The sequence below is a fragment of the Cebus imitator genome, unplaced genomic scaffold (genome assembly GCF_001604975.1).
Source record: "Cebus imitator isolate Cc_AM_T3 unplaced genomic scaffold, Cebus_imitator-1.0 Scaffold101, whole genome shotgun sequence".
NCBI classification, from domain to species: Eukaryota; Metazoa; Chordata; class Mammalia; order Primates; family Cebidae; genus Cebus; species Cebus imitator.
In genome coordinates this window covers 6,129,290-6,146,000 of record NW_016107416.1, presented here as the reverse complement: position 1 = coordinate 6,146,000, position 16,711 = coordinate 6,129,290, and the positions used below count along the sequence as shown (strand labels likewise).

At 38.2% G+C, this 16,711-nt stretch overlaps 1 protein-coding gene across 9 annotated transcripts in view; it reads right to left on the bottom strand.

Annotated features, from left to right (window-relative positions):
• Positions 1-16,711, bottom strand: part of ADAM23 (ADAM metallopeptidase domain 23) — a 197,204-nt gene that overhangs the window by 159,332 nt on the left and 21,161 nt on the right. For all 9 annotated transcript variants that reach the window (XM_017536899.2, XM_037741493.1, XM_037741494.1 and 6 more), the window contains exon 3: positions 3,540-3,616. In XM_017536899.2, coding sequence (XP_017392388.1) covers positions 3,540-3,616 — 77 coding nt within the window. The remainder of the gene's footprint in view (positions 1-3,539; positions 3,617-16,711) is intronic.

Here is a 16,711-nt window from a genome sequence, read left to right as displayed (position 1 = left end):
TTCCTATCATGAGAACAGCAAGGGAAAAACCCACCCCCATGATTCAATTACCTCCCACTGGGACCCTCCCATGACAAATGGGGATTATGAGAGCTACAACTCAAGATAAGATTTGGGTGGGGACACAGCCAAACCACATCAGGGGAGACATCACATGAGTGCAGGTCTCATGGCCTCTCTCTCACTGCATTTGGTTACCCCTTCAAAGACCTCCATTTACCCCCAGTTCATAGCTTCCTCTTGACCTCATCTCCCTTCTTACCCAGATTGGATCCTGATACTTAACTACCCAAGTTATTCATGAGTATTCAAAGAGCTTTGCCTCCGTTGTTATTCTTCTGTGGTGCCAGAGAGACTCAGCCCTGGGTGCACACTACAGTCTGCCTCCTTCATTCACACACTGCTGACAAAGCACTCTAATTTTAAAAAATAATAACAATAAATGTTTAAAATACCACCAGGAAGAAATACACAAAGACTAACACATAGCACATGATTTCTAATGAAGGTTGCTCAAAAATTCTTGAACTTGACCTTGATGGGCTTCCTCACCCATTCTTCCCAGCAATTTCATCATCTTCCTCAAGCCCCAACCCAACCTCCCTCTCCATCCCAATCCCTTTAGTAGATAACAATGTCTCCAAGAAGATCTTCAGAAGTGCTTTTTTTCAACTCTATCCTGTCACCTCTAAATCAGTCTCCACCTGCACACACCATATGGCTTCACACCAGTGCAGGACAACCTGTCCTTCCTGGTTCAAAACTAAGTTCTGACCTTGTGCTTCGATCTCATTCCCTTCGGTCTCTACCCAGCTCTTGCCCTATAGATTATCTCCTCTCTCCTTTCTGTATCTTCAACCTGTCACTCTTACCAGCTTTGTCTCTCAGTCTGCCAACTTGCTCTGTTAACTTGCTCTGTCATCACTAAAACGACCTGGCTTGACCCCAATGTCTTCTGCTCTCTTTTCTTCTCATGCAAACCTCCTCAATGGATATTTGCTGCCTCCACATCATCTCCTCTCAATCACTCCTAGCCTATGGTAACCTGGTTTCTGTCCTCTCTCATTTCCCCCACCCAGAGCTTCACTGAAACTGCTGCTTTCCAACCACCAGTGACGGCTCAAATGGTAAATCCAAAGGGCAAAGTTTGCCTCTTACCTCAGTAGATTTTTCTACAGCATATGCCAGTAGATCATTCTACTGCAGATGACACTGTAAATCACAACTTCCCGTTTTGAAATTCTGTTTAATCACTCTCCTGATTGTCCTATTTCTCCAATTCCTCCTTCTCAATCTCCTTCATGAGTTCTTCTTCTTATCCCCCTCCTCTGACCTGTCTTCCCAGCTTCTCTCCCCTTACTCTACTTATCCTCCCTGGGTAACCTCATTCACAGCCATGTTGATCATTAACCTTTAAGTAAAAATAGGTCCCATGTCTACTATCTCTAGCCATCTCTCCCCTGAGGCTATATCCAGCTACCTCCTAGACATGGCCTCATGTATCTCCCAAAGCCCCTCAAATCTATTATGTCTCTTATGATGTCACATTTTCTTCTCTTCACCATTTAACCTGTTCGTTCCCTGGTACTGCCAATTTAAGCTAGACACCGCCCTTCACCCAGCCAACCAATCAAGGTACCTCTGTTGGCTTTAATTATTCTCTCTGCATCCACATGGAGCAATCCTAATAATTTTTATCAACTGAAGATGTATTGAAAGCATTCCCTCTCCATGCCTCTTAGCAATTCCTGGGAACAGGATCTCTGTTTATTCTCCTGACTTGATTTTTCAGTCTAGGGAATAATGACCCAGCACTTGAGCATGAAATACCAGAACTTCCATGAGCTGAGCTGTTTCTAGGCTTACCTCTCCCAACTCATCTCCCTTGCCTCAACCTTGTCATTTATGAGGAAGCTCAACAAAAGGCTCATGCTCCCCTAACACCCCATACTGCAACATGGCCTGGCCTCTTCAGACACATTATCTCACATGCCTAGAACACACTTCAAGATTTAGCTCAAGCATCACCTTTTCCAAGATGCCTTTTCACACTCCTCCAGCCTGAGAGCTGCCTCTCCTTGGTGCTACCATAACTTTCCATTTTAACCTCTAGCACATTTCATACTCTTCTAAAATTATGTATTTGTCTATCAACCTTCCCCCAAGTAGACTCTAAATTCCTCAAGTCAGGGACTGCTCATAATAGGTACTCAACTTGACTCCTTTGCATGCTAAATGTTACTGATAACTTCTGGCACATTTCCAGACCTCTAAGTACCCTGACCATCCAATATGACCCTTTCTCTGCCATGTGCTAATTGACTGGGAGGCTCTGCTATGGCTGTGATATTTTATTCTTCAAAATACACAGCAGTGTGGGTTGCAATCATCTCGCTACAGTTTGAAATAATGGTCTCCACCAAAGTAAGAGTTAAAGGAATTGAAGGCTGGAACTAAAATTAGCTCTATCTTCCACTCAACATAGTGTAAGATTTGGCAAGACAAGTCTCTTAGGCAAGTAAACTGCTGACACAGCACAGTGAAACATAACTCAACTACAGAGGAAAACCTGCAATACCTTTACACAGGCAATTCTGAGTTCTGCTGATTCATTCTGACTTAAAGCTGCAATAACACTTGAGCAAGGAACACCCAAGCTGACTTTGCATTTTTTTCTGCAGAGCTCACAGAATTTCGCATACAAGAAATTTAAAGTTGTTCTTTATGATCCTATGCAATTTCTCAAATATTGGTTGTGGTCACCTACATTATAGTGACTGATAGTATTAACCGATATTTTTCTTGCAAAGATGCAGTCTTGATCAAAATTCTGACAAAAGCTTAAAATACTGACTATAATTTCTATAACTCAAGAAAACCATACAGAAAATCTTTTCACCAAAGAAAGGCTCAGTGCTAGATCTATTTGAGGCTGAAGAGCCTTAGTTAAGTCAACAGCTCTTGTTCACACTTTGTACAAAGACATCTGTACAACTGGTTCCAACTTAGGAAACAGCATTTAAATATCAACAAACACATGCTCAGAGACAACTGGGTAAATTTTCATCAGGATGAAAATTTCTAAGAAACCATATTAGAGCAAATTATAAAGCAAAGAATCTTCTCAAAATAAGTATTTGCAAGTCATCACTTACTCTGTTCTTCCCACAGAAGTCATGTGAATTGCATTATAAAGAGTAAATGGAAGAAATTTCTAGACTGTAGTCAACTTACACTTGAATCAGTAATTTATCATATTTCTTATATATAGTGATGATTATAATTAACATTTAATTAACTGGCATTACTTCAAATATTTATTCCATTTTATAAGTGCTGTGTTTGAGATACTTAACATGTTAAATGTCTTTTATTTAAAAAAAATCACCATTCAGATTTTTATACTTTATGTGCTCTATAATACATAATACGCTAGAAAATAGTTGTTAAACAACAGACATTATTTTGACTAAACCAATATTATAAAAACAAAGCTTTACTGCACCTGCTTCTTAAGAGGTTTATGACTAAATACTCACTTGTTCAGTATGAGGTCAAGAATGAATTTGGAGCCGAAGGCTTCAATCTGGAAGCTTGCCTGGGCCAGATGGACAGCCTATGGATTCAAAAAGACAGAAGAACCTTAACTTCCTTTCCTGTCTTTAAGACGCATTATTATCAAGAATGATATTTAAGAGGAGTAACTTTTATGTATCAGTTCATTTCCTTATGTATCTTCACATAACAATTCATTTCTTTAGGAGACTAGGTACAGTATCATGGCTTTACTAGAAAAATCTAAATATTTGGGTAGCAAAGAGCTACTAAGACAACCCATCCTTGAAAATGAACCCACTAAGATAAAAACCAACAGCATATTCTGCTGGACTTCCAAAGTGACTGTGATGAATTATGCAAAAGTCTTACCAATTAAAGCTTGATTTCAGTCTGTTTTGTGCACAAAGATAACCAATTTTTTTTGCACACCTAAGTAAAAAATCGTGTCAGTGCTCTGCTCTTCAGCAGGAATTAGAACTTCCTCTGGAACTTTCTCTAAATGATGTATCAGTAGAAAGTGACAGTAAAACAGGAGAGTACAACTTTCTAACTTCAGAAAGCACTTAGAACCTGGCCTTTTGTGTATACTGAAAGCTTACGTCCCCCTTTAAGAGTCATATGTTTACAAATATTGTCATTATTTTGTCTTAATTCAAAATGCAAAGATAATTCCATTTAAACATAAATCCTATCTACTAGGAGTTAAAGATTATTATAGCTCACAGAAGCATCTTGAGTACTGCAAATTAACAAATCAATGAAGTTCTGTCCAAGTATTAGCTAACATAAAACTTTCCTTTGTCACACTATCAGGAAGAAAAAAAAAGAACAAGACTAAATGAAACACCTACACCCTCCTTTCTTGACTCACAATTGTCCTTCCTCCAGAACTGCATTCCTAAGGCACAGTGTGTGCTGCAAATCATCTGTGAAGTGCTCCATGCATGGTAACTGCACATCAGCATGAACACACCAGGCATCACCCTCCCAGTACTTTCTATTCCCACCTTTCTCCCAATACTATCCCTACTCCTCTTTGCCTTCCCCTATATTTTTGATGATTGAAACCCTCCCCATCTCTCAAAGGCATCACACCTGCAGTGCTTTCCCTGAAGTCTTCCTTCACACAATCTTCACGCTCAGGGCTTCAGAAGCACTTTATTCATTTCTCCCTGTCTCTCCTTTCCCATCTCTCCCCTAGGTGGTGAGCTCCACAACACATATCACAGTGGTCTTGCAAACAGCTCTAGATTAATGACTCTTCCCCAAAATATCTGCCCTTCCAGTAATTCACCAAATATTCATTGTCAAGACCATTTTGCCATACCAAACTTATAAAACACTGCAAATAAACCATGACTTCTACTTTGTCAAGCACATTGCCAAATCGGATTGTCACTCAATAATAATCAATCCATAAATGTAAAAAGGAAATTAACAAATACTAAATTTTAAATGCAAAACAATGAGAAAGAAGGCTCCTAAATCCTTAATGCCATAGGAGGCCAAGTCGAATTCCAAACAACCTTCTAAAACAGGGTCACCATACTTGTGGGCCTCCTGTATCCATACAACTACGAGATAGTGAGAGAGAGAGAGAGAGAAACTTCTGTTAAGTGTGGTCTCTGTTATCCATAGCAGAACCTCTATTCAATACAAATATCCACTAATCTTTAATGTAGATCCATTCTGTACCTTGAAGCATTAATTTTTGCATAAAGATATTTATATTGATAAATAATTTGTACAAGGAGAGATTTTTCGGCTCTGGATCCAAAAAGCTTTAAGTATATAAAATTTACTTCCTGAAAATAAAATAAATCCCTAAGTATAGTTTCTCTTAAGAATATTATATAGTAGAGATGAGTTCATTAGTGGCACCCTGGTCTAAAAGAGCTGATAAATATACCTCCTTGAACATATTTATAAACACTAAGAAGAACTTGACAGTAACCCAGTAAAAGGCTTGTTTTATAGCAAATAAGCAATGAGACAAGTACAAACACTGGCAACTCTCTGTTGCAAAAGAAGGTAATCTGGTGGTAAATGCAGTATCTTCATTTTACAGAATTGTAGGAGTTACACAATTTGATAATTGCTAAAATAGGTTTATACCAAGTCAACGCAACTAGCTTCAGTTTAACAGAATTTAATCAAAGACCTAACAAATCATAATTGGGTTTTTCTTTTGCTTTTGCATTCAATCATTCCATACAAACATATTAAGTCCACTTTGCATATAAAGGTGGCTGGGACATAGCTTCCGCCCTCAAAGAAGTGATAGTCTCCAGAGGGGCAGGTAGAACTGTCAATTTCAGCTTCTCTAACGGGCCACAGGGACCAAGGCTGAACCCACCCAGGCGCAGAGGGGTGCAGAAAGGATCCACTGACAAGGCACTATTTGAACAAAAACACAAAAGATAAATAAGAATCTCGTGTCGGGGGGAAAAAAAAAGACACTCAGGGCTTGGAGGAAAACATTTACAAAAATCAAGTCAAAAATGAATGTGAGAAAAATAAGCTTTTTAAATTTTTTAAAAATAAATATGGCCTGTAGGAAAATGCCTTTCAGATGAAATGTTAAACAATGAATCTGAAAAGGTGGGATGGAGACTGGCAGGCTTCCTGTGACATGATCAGTGACATTTATGATCACAAACAAGTACATGTGGCCAAAACAATGGGCCTTCCCCTAAAGGACCATTCCCTCAAACTCACTCAACACCATTTCTAGCACATGCCATCATCATCATCATCATCATGATTTAAACATCTTCACAGATTTCTCTCCAGAACTGAATCAATTTACCATGCCAGCAACAACGCATCTGTTTATCCGTAGGGGAAAAAAAAATCTGATTTTATTACATTTATCAGTAAGAATGTTTAATATTTTATTTTAATTCTAAGAGGATGCACATTTTCTATAAAACATTTCCTCACTATATTCATCTTCTTGTGACTGTACCAAACGGAATTAGTTTTATCTAATACATTTACATTCACGTTGCGTCATTTAAATATATTGATGTATGTTACTTTTCTTACATTCTGTTTCTCTTTCCATTGCTATACATTCTGCAAATGTATATACAGTACACATTCTTCTCTATACCAAAATAAATACTTGACAAGTGCTACTTTTCCTTATCATTTTATTTCTGCCCTGTCTTAGACACAATTAAAATAGTATTTAACTTCTGGACTCTATGTTATACCATTTCAATTTGTCACTTTTTCTTTAACAAAATACCATACAGTTTTTATATATGCTCATTTTAAATATGTTTTCAAACAATGTAAAGTGAGTCCTCATCATTATTATTTTATAAACCACATTGTTAGTTATAATATTTTTTATAAAATATTGGCTTGCTTCTTCCAAATGGTAGAAAAGCTAGAAGAATGGCTGGGATGAGTACAAAGTCTTATAACACACAGCCATATCATTTTTCGTTAATTTAATAGATTTTGGAGTTAATTAACTGACCAGCATCGATGAAATCCACTAAAAATACAAAGAGTACCTACAGTATTGTTCTTATTTTACAAAGGAACTATACAATGAGGTTTAGAAATGTGTTCAGTAATACAAAATCAGATCCTAGGAATACTTCAGAGAAGAGGTCATGAACCACATATTAGGTCATAATTAGTTATTTTCTCTCTCAGGATATCTGTTAAACAGCCTTGCTTTTATAAGCACATTGACTATAATAGCACTGTGGAAGAATGCAGGGTTTTACAGCCAAAGAACATCATTTCACAACAAGAACGAGCACGTCCCTGGGCTCAGAATTACCACCCTGAAGGACTGAGAACAGCTGTTGCCTAGCCACTTTAGTATTTTTCTTTTAACTCAGAATCTGGCACAGGGAAATTACAGGAGCTCTAAAAACAAAAACAATTAAACTCAATTATATACACAAACCTCCTTCATTGGAGAACAATTTACACATCTTAGCAATGTGCTTTTGTTTTCATTTTTTCTTTCTAGTAGATGGCATCTAATGGTATAATATTAAATAACTTTAAGAAGGCTGTTGGACTCTTTGGCTAAGGCTTGTTTTGTACCTTATCATCAAGCAATGTTATGACATTAAGCAATCTCATACATGCTCAGCTCTGTGTAAGGTACATTGAATAAGCTCGAGAGACACCGTTATGTTTTCTTGGAACTTATATTCTAGAATAGTTAATAAAGACATGAAAACAGAAGAAAAATAACTGGATCTAATTATAAAAATAAAAAGCAGTTATTTGCAGGACACGTTTTCATGCAACTATGTTTCACACATAATAGGTGTTCAAACAGTATTCTTCACTACTTGGAAAGAATCTGTGAGCTCTGTAGAGTGGTACCCATAACTAGAACTGAAAAATGGGAAATAACACTTTCCCAGAATTAAAAACATATTATAAGGCTGAATTTTATAATTTAGTAGAAATTGAGAAACTTGGGCAACTAGCCATTTTTAATTTTAATTGGTTTCTAATCCCTCATTCTAAATTGACACACTGGTGATCGCACAGGCTTGTGTTAGGGTAAAAATAATAGTGCCTCATATTTCTTACGTTTTAATGATTTCAAAGTACTATCATGTCTATCTAGAACACAGCACCCCATACAGTTGGTAGACCAGACATTTTTATTACCCTTTTTATAGAAGAGAAACATTTTAAAAAGGCACAGAGAGATTAAGTAATGTTATTGTCCAAGGTCATACATTAAAGGAAGAAATAGGAAGTGTTGGTTAGTTAAATGACAAAAAGTGCCATATTTATGCCGGGAGCGGTGGCTCACGCTGTAACCCCGACACTTTGCGAGGCCAAGGCAGGAGGACTGTTGAAACCAGGAGCTCAAGGCCAGGCTGGGCAACACAGTGAAACCCTATCTCTACAAAAAATACACAAATTAGCCAGGCGCAGTGACACATACTTGTAGTCTCAGCTATTCATGAGACTGGGTTGGGAGAATCACCTGAGCCCAGGGGTTTGAGGGGCTGCAGTGAGCCAAGATCATGCCACTACACTCCACTCTGGGTGACAGAACAAGACCCAGTTTCAAAGGAAACAGTAATAATAATAATGTGACCGATGTAGCTCAGCCACATTGAAAGAACTCAATCATTTAGGAAGGAGACAGTAAAGTAGGAAAAACAGAAAAAAGAATATAGTAACATTTTGGAAGAGTATCAGTCAGCCCCACCTTAAAGTTCCCTCCCAGGATAGTCACCATCTAGCAAATTCCAATGTGCACTTATACTCTGCATTTATACTCTGCAAAATTTGTAAATTTTATGTTTTTACTGCTAATTGCCATTATGTATTATGCTTTGACACTGTTCAAGTTGACACGTCTTTAAAATAATATGAATCATTTTCCTGAGAAGTGAAACAGCTGCAAATGTTACATGAAGGCAGTTCTGCAAATTAGGGTAATTTGCTGAACATTCTTGCCATGAGGCATTTAAATAGGTAGTTCAAAGGAGAAAAATATTATCATGTTTTCTTCTACCATGTTCCAATTGATAGTATTATGGGCTAACCCATCAACAGATTTGTATAGATACTAGAGCAGATGTAAAAATATAGGAGAGTTAGTAATTTTTTTTTTTTTGAGACAGGGTCTTGATCTGTTGCCCAAGCTGGCATGCAGCGGTGCTATCACATCTCACTGCAGCCTTGACCTCCTAGCTGAAGCAATCGTCCCACCTCAGCCTCCCAAATAGCTGGGACCACAAGTATGTGCCACTACTCCCAGCTAGTATTTTTATTTATTTTTTGTAGAGACAGGATCTCACCATGTTGTCCAGGCTGGTCACAAATTCCTGGGCTCAAGCAATTCACCCACCTCGATCTCCCAAAAATTGCTGGGATTACATGTGTGAGCCACTGTGCCTAGGTGAGAATTAGCACTTACTTCAAAAAGATTATAATATGGTTAAGGAAATAAAACGAGTAACTGCAAAGAATGAAAAATATCATATGTCAAATAATAAGAATCATTATTACTATTATTATTATATTATTACTATAGAGATGCGTCTCACTGTATTGCTCCAGCTGGTCTCAAATTCCTGGCCTCAAGCAATTCTCCCATCTTAGCCTCCCAAAGTGCTGGGATTACAGTGTAAGCCACCACACCTGGCATAAATATTATTTGTAAAGATACCACATATAACATAAGCATGATTAATTACTGACTTTGGAGTATGGGCAACAAGTGCATTTGAATTAATGGAGTGAGTCTGCCGGGGGCTGGAGAGAGCTGAGAATGGCTTACGAGAAAGACTTTCTTCGCATTTAAAGACAGAATTCAGACAGCTCTTCTAGGATTGATTTGATAGGATGAAATTACAAAGTGTTTCTTATTATTTGCTAACAAATAAATGCTTAAGAAATCTGCTTTTAAAGTAAAACACAGGATGCCTTCCATTCTGGAGTGTTACACTGCAATGTGGATTGTGGTGTGAGTTAAACATGACATTTATCATAAAATAAAGCATTTCCCAAGATTAACAAGTAGGGGTAAAACATACATACCCAAAAATGCTAATGTATTTTGTTAATCAATCTATCTTTTGCCCTTAAATTAGGAAGCTTAAGTCATATCCTTTAAAGGCTATTACAAAGACAAGATCCAAACATCAGCAAACACACTCTTCTCACAGGCCACAGATGAACATCTCCCACTAAAGGAAGCAAATCACTATTTGACTTTGTTCTCTGTGCCAGCCTAATTAGAAAAGATGGAATTTCTACAGTAAAAGAAATATAACCTATATTCAATTATGTAATCTGATGATACAGAAAAAAGGAAAGCATGGATTAATGTGAATTTTATTTCTGACCAAACATTATACAAGAACTCTTTTCTGAATAAATCAATTTTAAAGAGATTCCAAATTCATCTTCCTCCCTTTTCTTACGTACCTCAGTTTGAGGTACTCTTTTTTTTTTTTTTTTTTTNAGGCTGGAGTGCAGTGACACAATCTCAGCACTGCAATCTCCACCTCCTGGTTTAAAAGTGATTCTCATGCCTCAGCCTCCCAAGTAGCTAGGACTACAGGTGTACGCCAACACTCCTGGCTAATTTTTGTATTTTTTTTTTTTTAGTAGAGACAGGGTTTCACCATATTGGCCAGGCTAGTCTTGAACTCCTGACCTCAAGTGATCCACCCACCTCAGCCTCCCAAGTACTGAGATTACAGGAATGAGCCACGGTGCCTGGCCAAGGTACTCTTAAATACACAAAAGATGGATGCTGAAGAGAAAGAGGATGTAGGCACTTATATTTCCAGTGAATACATATTCCAGTGAATCACATTAGCTGCACTATTCTTTTTAAAATTCTTCATGGCCAGCCAAAGAGAAGCTACATTTAATCTTATGGTAGGTAGGGGGAAGGTCGAACTAAGATTTTCTTTAGTGATTATTTAGCAATTCTGGAGGACTCTGTAACAATACACTTCACTGATAAAGCATCCTTGGACATGTATATAAAATGTCTTCTATACATTTACCGTTAGTGATTAATGTTTGCTGGATATTAAACTGGCAATGCAACTAAAAAGAACGACTGAATTACAAGCCTTCGCAGCACTTGCTATTTAAAATGGGTAAAGCAGCACAAGTATCACTACAGCAGTATTATTTCACTTTCATATTTTTTTGAAAGATGAGTAAAAATACAACTATGACAACAGTTACCATGGAAGCGGTTTCTTTCGGCTGCCTTCCTGAATAGTAACATTTAATTTGATGCATTAATCTAGTAGCTGAGGTGTGATTCACCTTGTTCTTTTTCCTCGTCAATTCCTACATCACCAAACTGCACAACTCAAAAAAGGGTTTCTCTCTCTGCTAACACTTGTATCATAAAGCAAGAACATATTTTGTCTTTCTAGCCAGAATTATTGAACACCCACTAAATAATTTAAATAAAAGAGTGGAAATAAAATATAAGTTTTGGAAAGCAAGACACCAAGCACCATGCTTAGTGTCTGTGACTCATTACACGACAGTTTTTCAAATTTGCTTATATAATGTGAATACTATCCTGAAAGAAAAAAACAGCCTCCTGTGAGGCAACTCTCCTTAAGGAGCCCTACTTCCCTGGTCTGCCTACTCTGTCCTTGGAATTTTGACTATAACTGCCCAGTGGACTCATGTCAATGCAAATATCTATCCAAGGCAATAGAAGTTCCTGTAACTTGGGCCTGTATGATGACCACATAAGAATTAGTTAAGAATGGGTAATTCTGAAATACAACATGTAAATTACAGTACTGTAGTTATGCAGTCCATTTGAGCATTGTTGAATCTAGCAAACCATAAATGATACAGAGTAGATTCAAATATTAATCTCCAATTCTCCCTCATTTATAAATTACTGAAAACACATAATCAAAGAAGGCTAAGCAGGCCTGACCAAGCCAGAGCTCTCTTCTCTTGAAATACCTTGATTCACTTATCCTTGTTGGTAGGTTTCATACTATTTCTACCCAGTGATTTGTGTTGGGATCTCTATACCAGAGCTGTTATTTCCATTTGCAGAATTTTTCAGGCTCTGCTTATAAGATTGCTCAAAGTTCATGTTAAATATACAGCTGTTTGACAATGATATTCCTAAGAGGCCTTTGCTTTCCTTGACTACCCTCAGCAAGTTGCATATTACTGGGGCAGAGATCCCTTTTATCTACAGAGAGCTACAGCTACAGATTAGGGAAAGGTCAGTGTTCTCTGGTCCTCAGCCATGTCTGGCTCTGTCCTTTGCACGGAATTCTGATCTTATCTATGACTATGGATAGGCTGCATTCTACCCCTTTGGATGAAAAGAGTAACTTTCAATTGGGAGTCATGCCAAAAACGGATTTCTCCATTTTACAAAAATGCAGGTGCCAGTAGGCTTCCTAAGTAACAAGATTAAGGACTGTTTCTCGACATAGAGGCCCACAATTGTCCTGCTTCACAATTTTATTTTCAAAACAAATATGTGTGCTACACATACTTTACCCAAAGCTAGATGTAGAAAAGCTAATATTGATATGTGACCTCATGTTCTCTAACATCCAACTTCCACAGAGCTCTGGAAAATATTAACCACTCAATCTGTATTTGCACAATTTTAAAACATTTAGAACATTGACCACTATGCAGAATATTCTATTTTCATACACAGATGATAGGTTTCACCACATCCATGTAATGTTTTAGGCTTATTACAACTCCATTTTTCGCCAGGCGCGGTAGCTCACGCCTATAATCCCAGCACTTTGGGAGTCCAAGGCGGGTGGATCACAAGGTCAGGAGTTTGAGACCAGCCTGGCCAGCATGGTGAAACCACATCTCTACTAAAAATACAAAAATTAGCTGGGCATGGTGACATGCCAGTAATCCCAGATACTCAGGGGGCTGAGGTAGGAGAATTGCTTGACCCCGGGAGGCGGAGGTTGCAGTGAGCCGAGATCGCACCACTATACTCCAGTCTGGGCGATAGGGCAAGACTCCATCTCAGGAAAAAGAAACCTCATTTTTATTTCTAAATGTGAACCTAGAAATTACATGGAGGCTTGAAGACATATCGAAATAAAAATAGAATATACCTATTATATATCTGAGGAATATGACTATTTCCTGGATTATATATTGCCTTGTTGGCAACTACATCACACACGAAATTATTTCCTCATTAAGCAAATAATCATGTGTGTCTACCACATTTCAAGCAGAAGCTTTGGTCTTCCAGGGTTTACACTTTAGGGTGTGTGTTTTGTGAAGGATGGCTAATGTGACCAAAAAGTAAATATAAAGTAAGTTAGATAGTGATGAGTGATATAAGTAAAAAGATTAAAGTAGTTAAAAGTCAAAAAAAAGTTAGGGAATTTGTAGAACAGAGAGGCGACAGTTTTAAAGGGATGGTCAAAGAAGGAGTCTTTGAAGAGTTGGTATTTGAGCAAAGACTAGGAGGTGAAGGTGCAAGCGATGTAAATACCTAAGAGAATCCCAGGCAGAGGGAACAGCTAGTTATAAAAGCCCTGAGGCAGGGGCACACTTGGTCTATTCAAAGAATATCAATAAAAAGGTCAGTTTGGGTCAAGTGGAGGGAGACTAGAGGAGTTGTGCAAGCAACAGTCACAGAACCAATGAGGGGTCAATTGTGTAGCCCCTTGTGGGCCACTGTAAGAACTCTACCTTTTATCCTGAATGAAATAGTAATTTGCTGAGGATTCTGAGCAAGGAATGACAGGATGAGGTTTCTATTTTTTTAAGTTCACCTGAAGCTACTGTATGGAGAATGCACTAAAATGCTCAGGTAACAAGGGAGAAGCACAGTGGCCAGTGAAGAGGCTGTTGCAATAATAATCCAGGTAGGAAGTGATGGGGGTTTGACTTGGGGAACAGCGGTGTTGATGAGACTTGGTCAGATTCTGGGGAGATAGTGAAGGCAAAGTCAATAGGGCTCGCTTACAGATTAGACATGGATTATAAATGAAATAGAGGAGACAAGAAAACTCTAAAATGTCTGGCCTGAGTAACCAGAAGGAGCAAGTAATTTGTTAAGATGGGGAAGACTGCAGGAGAAGGAGGTGGTGGTAGGAATTCAGGACTCTGAATCTAAGTTTGATAAGCACATTACATACCCAGGTGGAGTTGTGGAATAGGCAGTTAGATATAAGGAATAAATCTTCAAACTAATTGATATGGTTTGGATCTGTGTCCCCACCCAAATCTCATGTTCAGTTGTAATCCCCAACATTGGAGGTGGGGTCTAGTAGGAGGTGATCATGAGGATTTGATGAGGACGGTTTCTCAGTGTTTAATACCAGCCCCCTTGGAGCTGTCATCACCATAGTGAGTTGTCATGAGATTTGAAAGTGTGTAGCACCTCCACCCCTCTCTCTTCCTCCTGTTCTGACCATGTGAACGCCTGCTCCCACTTTGCCTTCCACCATGGGTAAAAGCTCCCTGAGGCTTCCCCAGAAGCAGTTTCTATCATGGTTCCTGTACAGCCTGCAGAACCAGGAGCCAATTAAATGTCTTTTCTTTATCAATTAACCAGTCTCAGTTATTTCTTTATTACAATGTGAGAATGGACTAATATAGAAAATTGGTACCAAGAATGAGAAATTGTTATAAAGATACCTGAAAATGTGGAAGCAGCCATGGAACTGGGTAACAGGCAGAGGCTGGAACAGTTTGGAGGGCTCAGAAGACGACGTATATTGTGAAATTCAGGAACAAAAAGATTCTGAAGCATTGTATAAATTACCTCATCCCTACATCTGTTCTCTGTGCTGCTACTTAAGTCACCAAATGACAGCAAGGAAACTTTTCTTGAATTTTTCAAAAATTCACAATGCTTCAAAATATTGTAATAGTGCCAAAGAATAAAAAAGAAACAAAGCAATTTTTACAATTTTATATTATTTCAATTAGTTATTTCAGATGATGTTTTTAATTACCTGAAATAAGCAAATAACTATATCTGGGCAATATTCGGCTCATCAAAATTAGAGGAAACATAATGTTATTAATACTTGATAAAGATCTCAGTATAAAAGCTACTTATAGTACATTAATTTTTTTCCAAAAGTAGAAGACTATAATAAATTTAACACTTTTATCTTGGGAAAAAGAAAATTCTAAAATCCATTTAAATAAAGACTTCAAGCAAACTCTTTTCTTTCTGCCTCCCATTCCAGTGAATACTAAATTAGCCAATTTCCCACAAAATAAAAATTAAAGAATCTGCAAGAATGTAGCCCAGATGCAGTGGCTCACACCTGTAATCACAATACTTTGGCAGGCTGAGGCCAGAGGATGAATTAAGGCAAGTAGTTTGAGGCCAGCCTGGGTAACACAGTAAGACCTTGTCTCTACAAAAAGTAGAAGCAAAAAAAATGCCCAGGCATGGTGGTACGAGCCTATAGTCCTAGCTACACAGGAGGCCGAGGTGGGAGGATTGCTTGAGCCCAAAAGTTCGAGGCTACAGTGAACAATGATCACACCCCTGCATTCCAGCATGGGTAAAAGAGCAAAAACCCATCTCTAAGAAAAACAAAGAAAGAAAATGTTGTACTACGTAGGGCAGAAAAAGACTAAGCCGGCTGATTCACTGTGCAACTAGATGCAATGTAGGAAACAGTGCTCAGTGACAGAAAGATAACAATTGCCGTATTCCTAACTTACAGGTTTACAAATCCCATTTCAGGGTTTCTCTAGTTCAACACTTGACATTTTAGGCTAGATACTTCTTTGATTTTAGGGTGACTGTCCTGTACCCTGTGGTACATTTCACAGCATCACTAGCCTCTACCCACTAGATTCCAGTAGCCTCCACTGCCCAGCTGTGACAACCAAAAATATCTCCAGACACTGCCAAATGTCCTATGGGGGAGCATCAGCAGCAGGGAGCAAACTGGTTGAGAACCCTGGCTCTGTATGGACAGAGATGCATGTATAAATTCCTCTAGATGTGTTGCCTCAACACAAAATTCAACTTTATTTTCTTTTTTATTATTTTTTGATACAGAGTCTCACTCTGTCACCCAGGCTGAAGTACAGTGGTGCAATCTCGGCTCACTGCAGCCTCTGCCTCCCAGGTTCAAGTGATCTCCTGCCTCAGCCTCCCAAGTAGCTGGGATTTCAAGCACATGCCACGCCTGGATAATTTTTGTATTTTTAGTAGAGATGGGATTTCAACATGTTGGCCAGGCTGGTCTTGAACTCCAGACCTCAAGTGATCTACCTGCCTTGGCCTCCCAAAGTACTGTGATTATAGGCGTGAGCCCTGCACCCAGCCAAAATTCAACTTTATTTTCAAAGCTTATTTTCAGCTGTTACCAAGACCCTTGAAACAAAACAGCAAGAAGTAACTGATGCAAACGAAAATGGGGAGTTTTGTTCTTTCAACAATTAAATATAATCCCCCTGAAAAGAATTCAATTTTTAAAAATATATAGCCATAGAAGGCTTCCCTCCAAATTAAACTACAGGTTTAAATCTGTCAAATAAGCTTATATGTATCCTTCAAAAAATAATAACAGAAGAAATGCTGCAACTATCTACAGAGTCCAGAAATCTGATCTTTGAAAAAGCTGCTTAATATTGCTTTCTTTCTCCCAAAGTGGCAACTTCATATTATCTT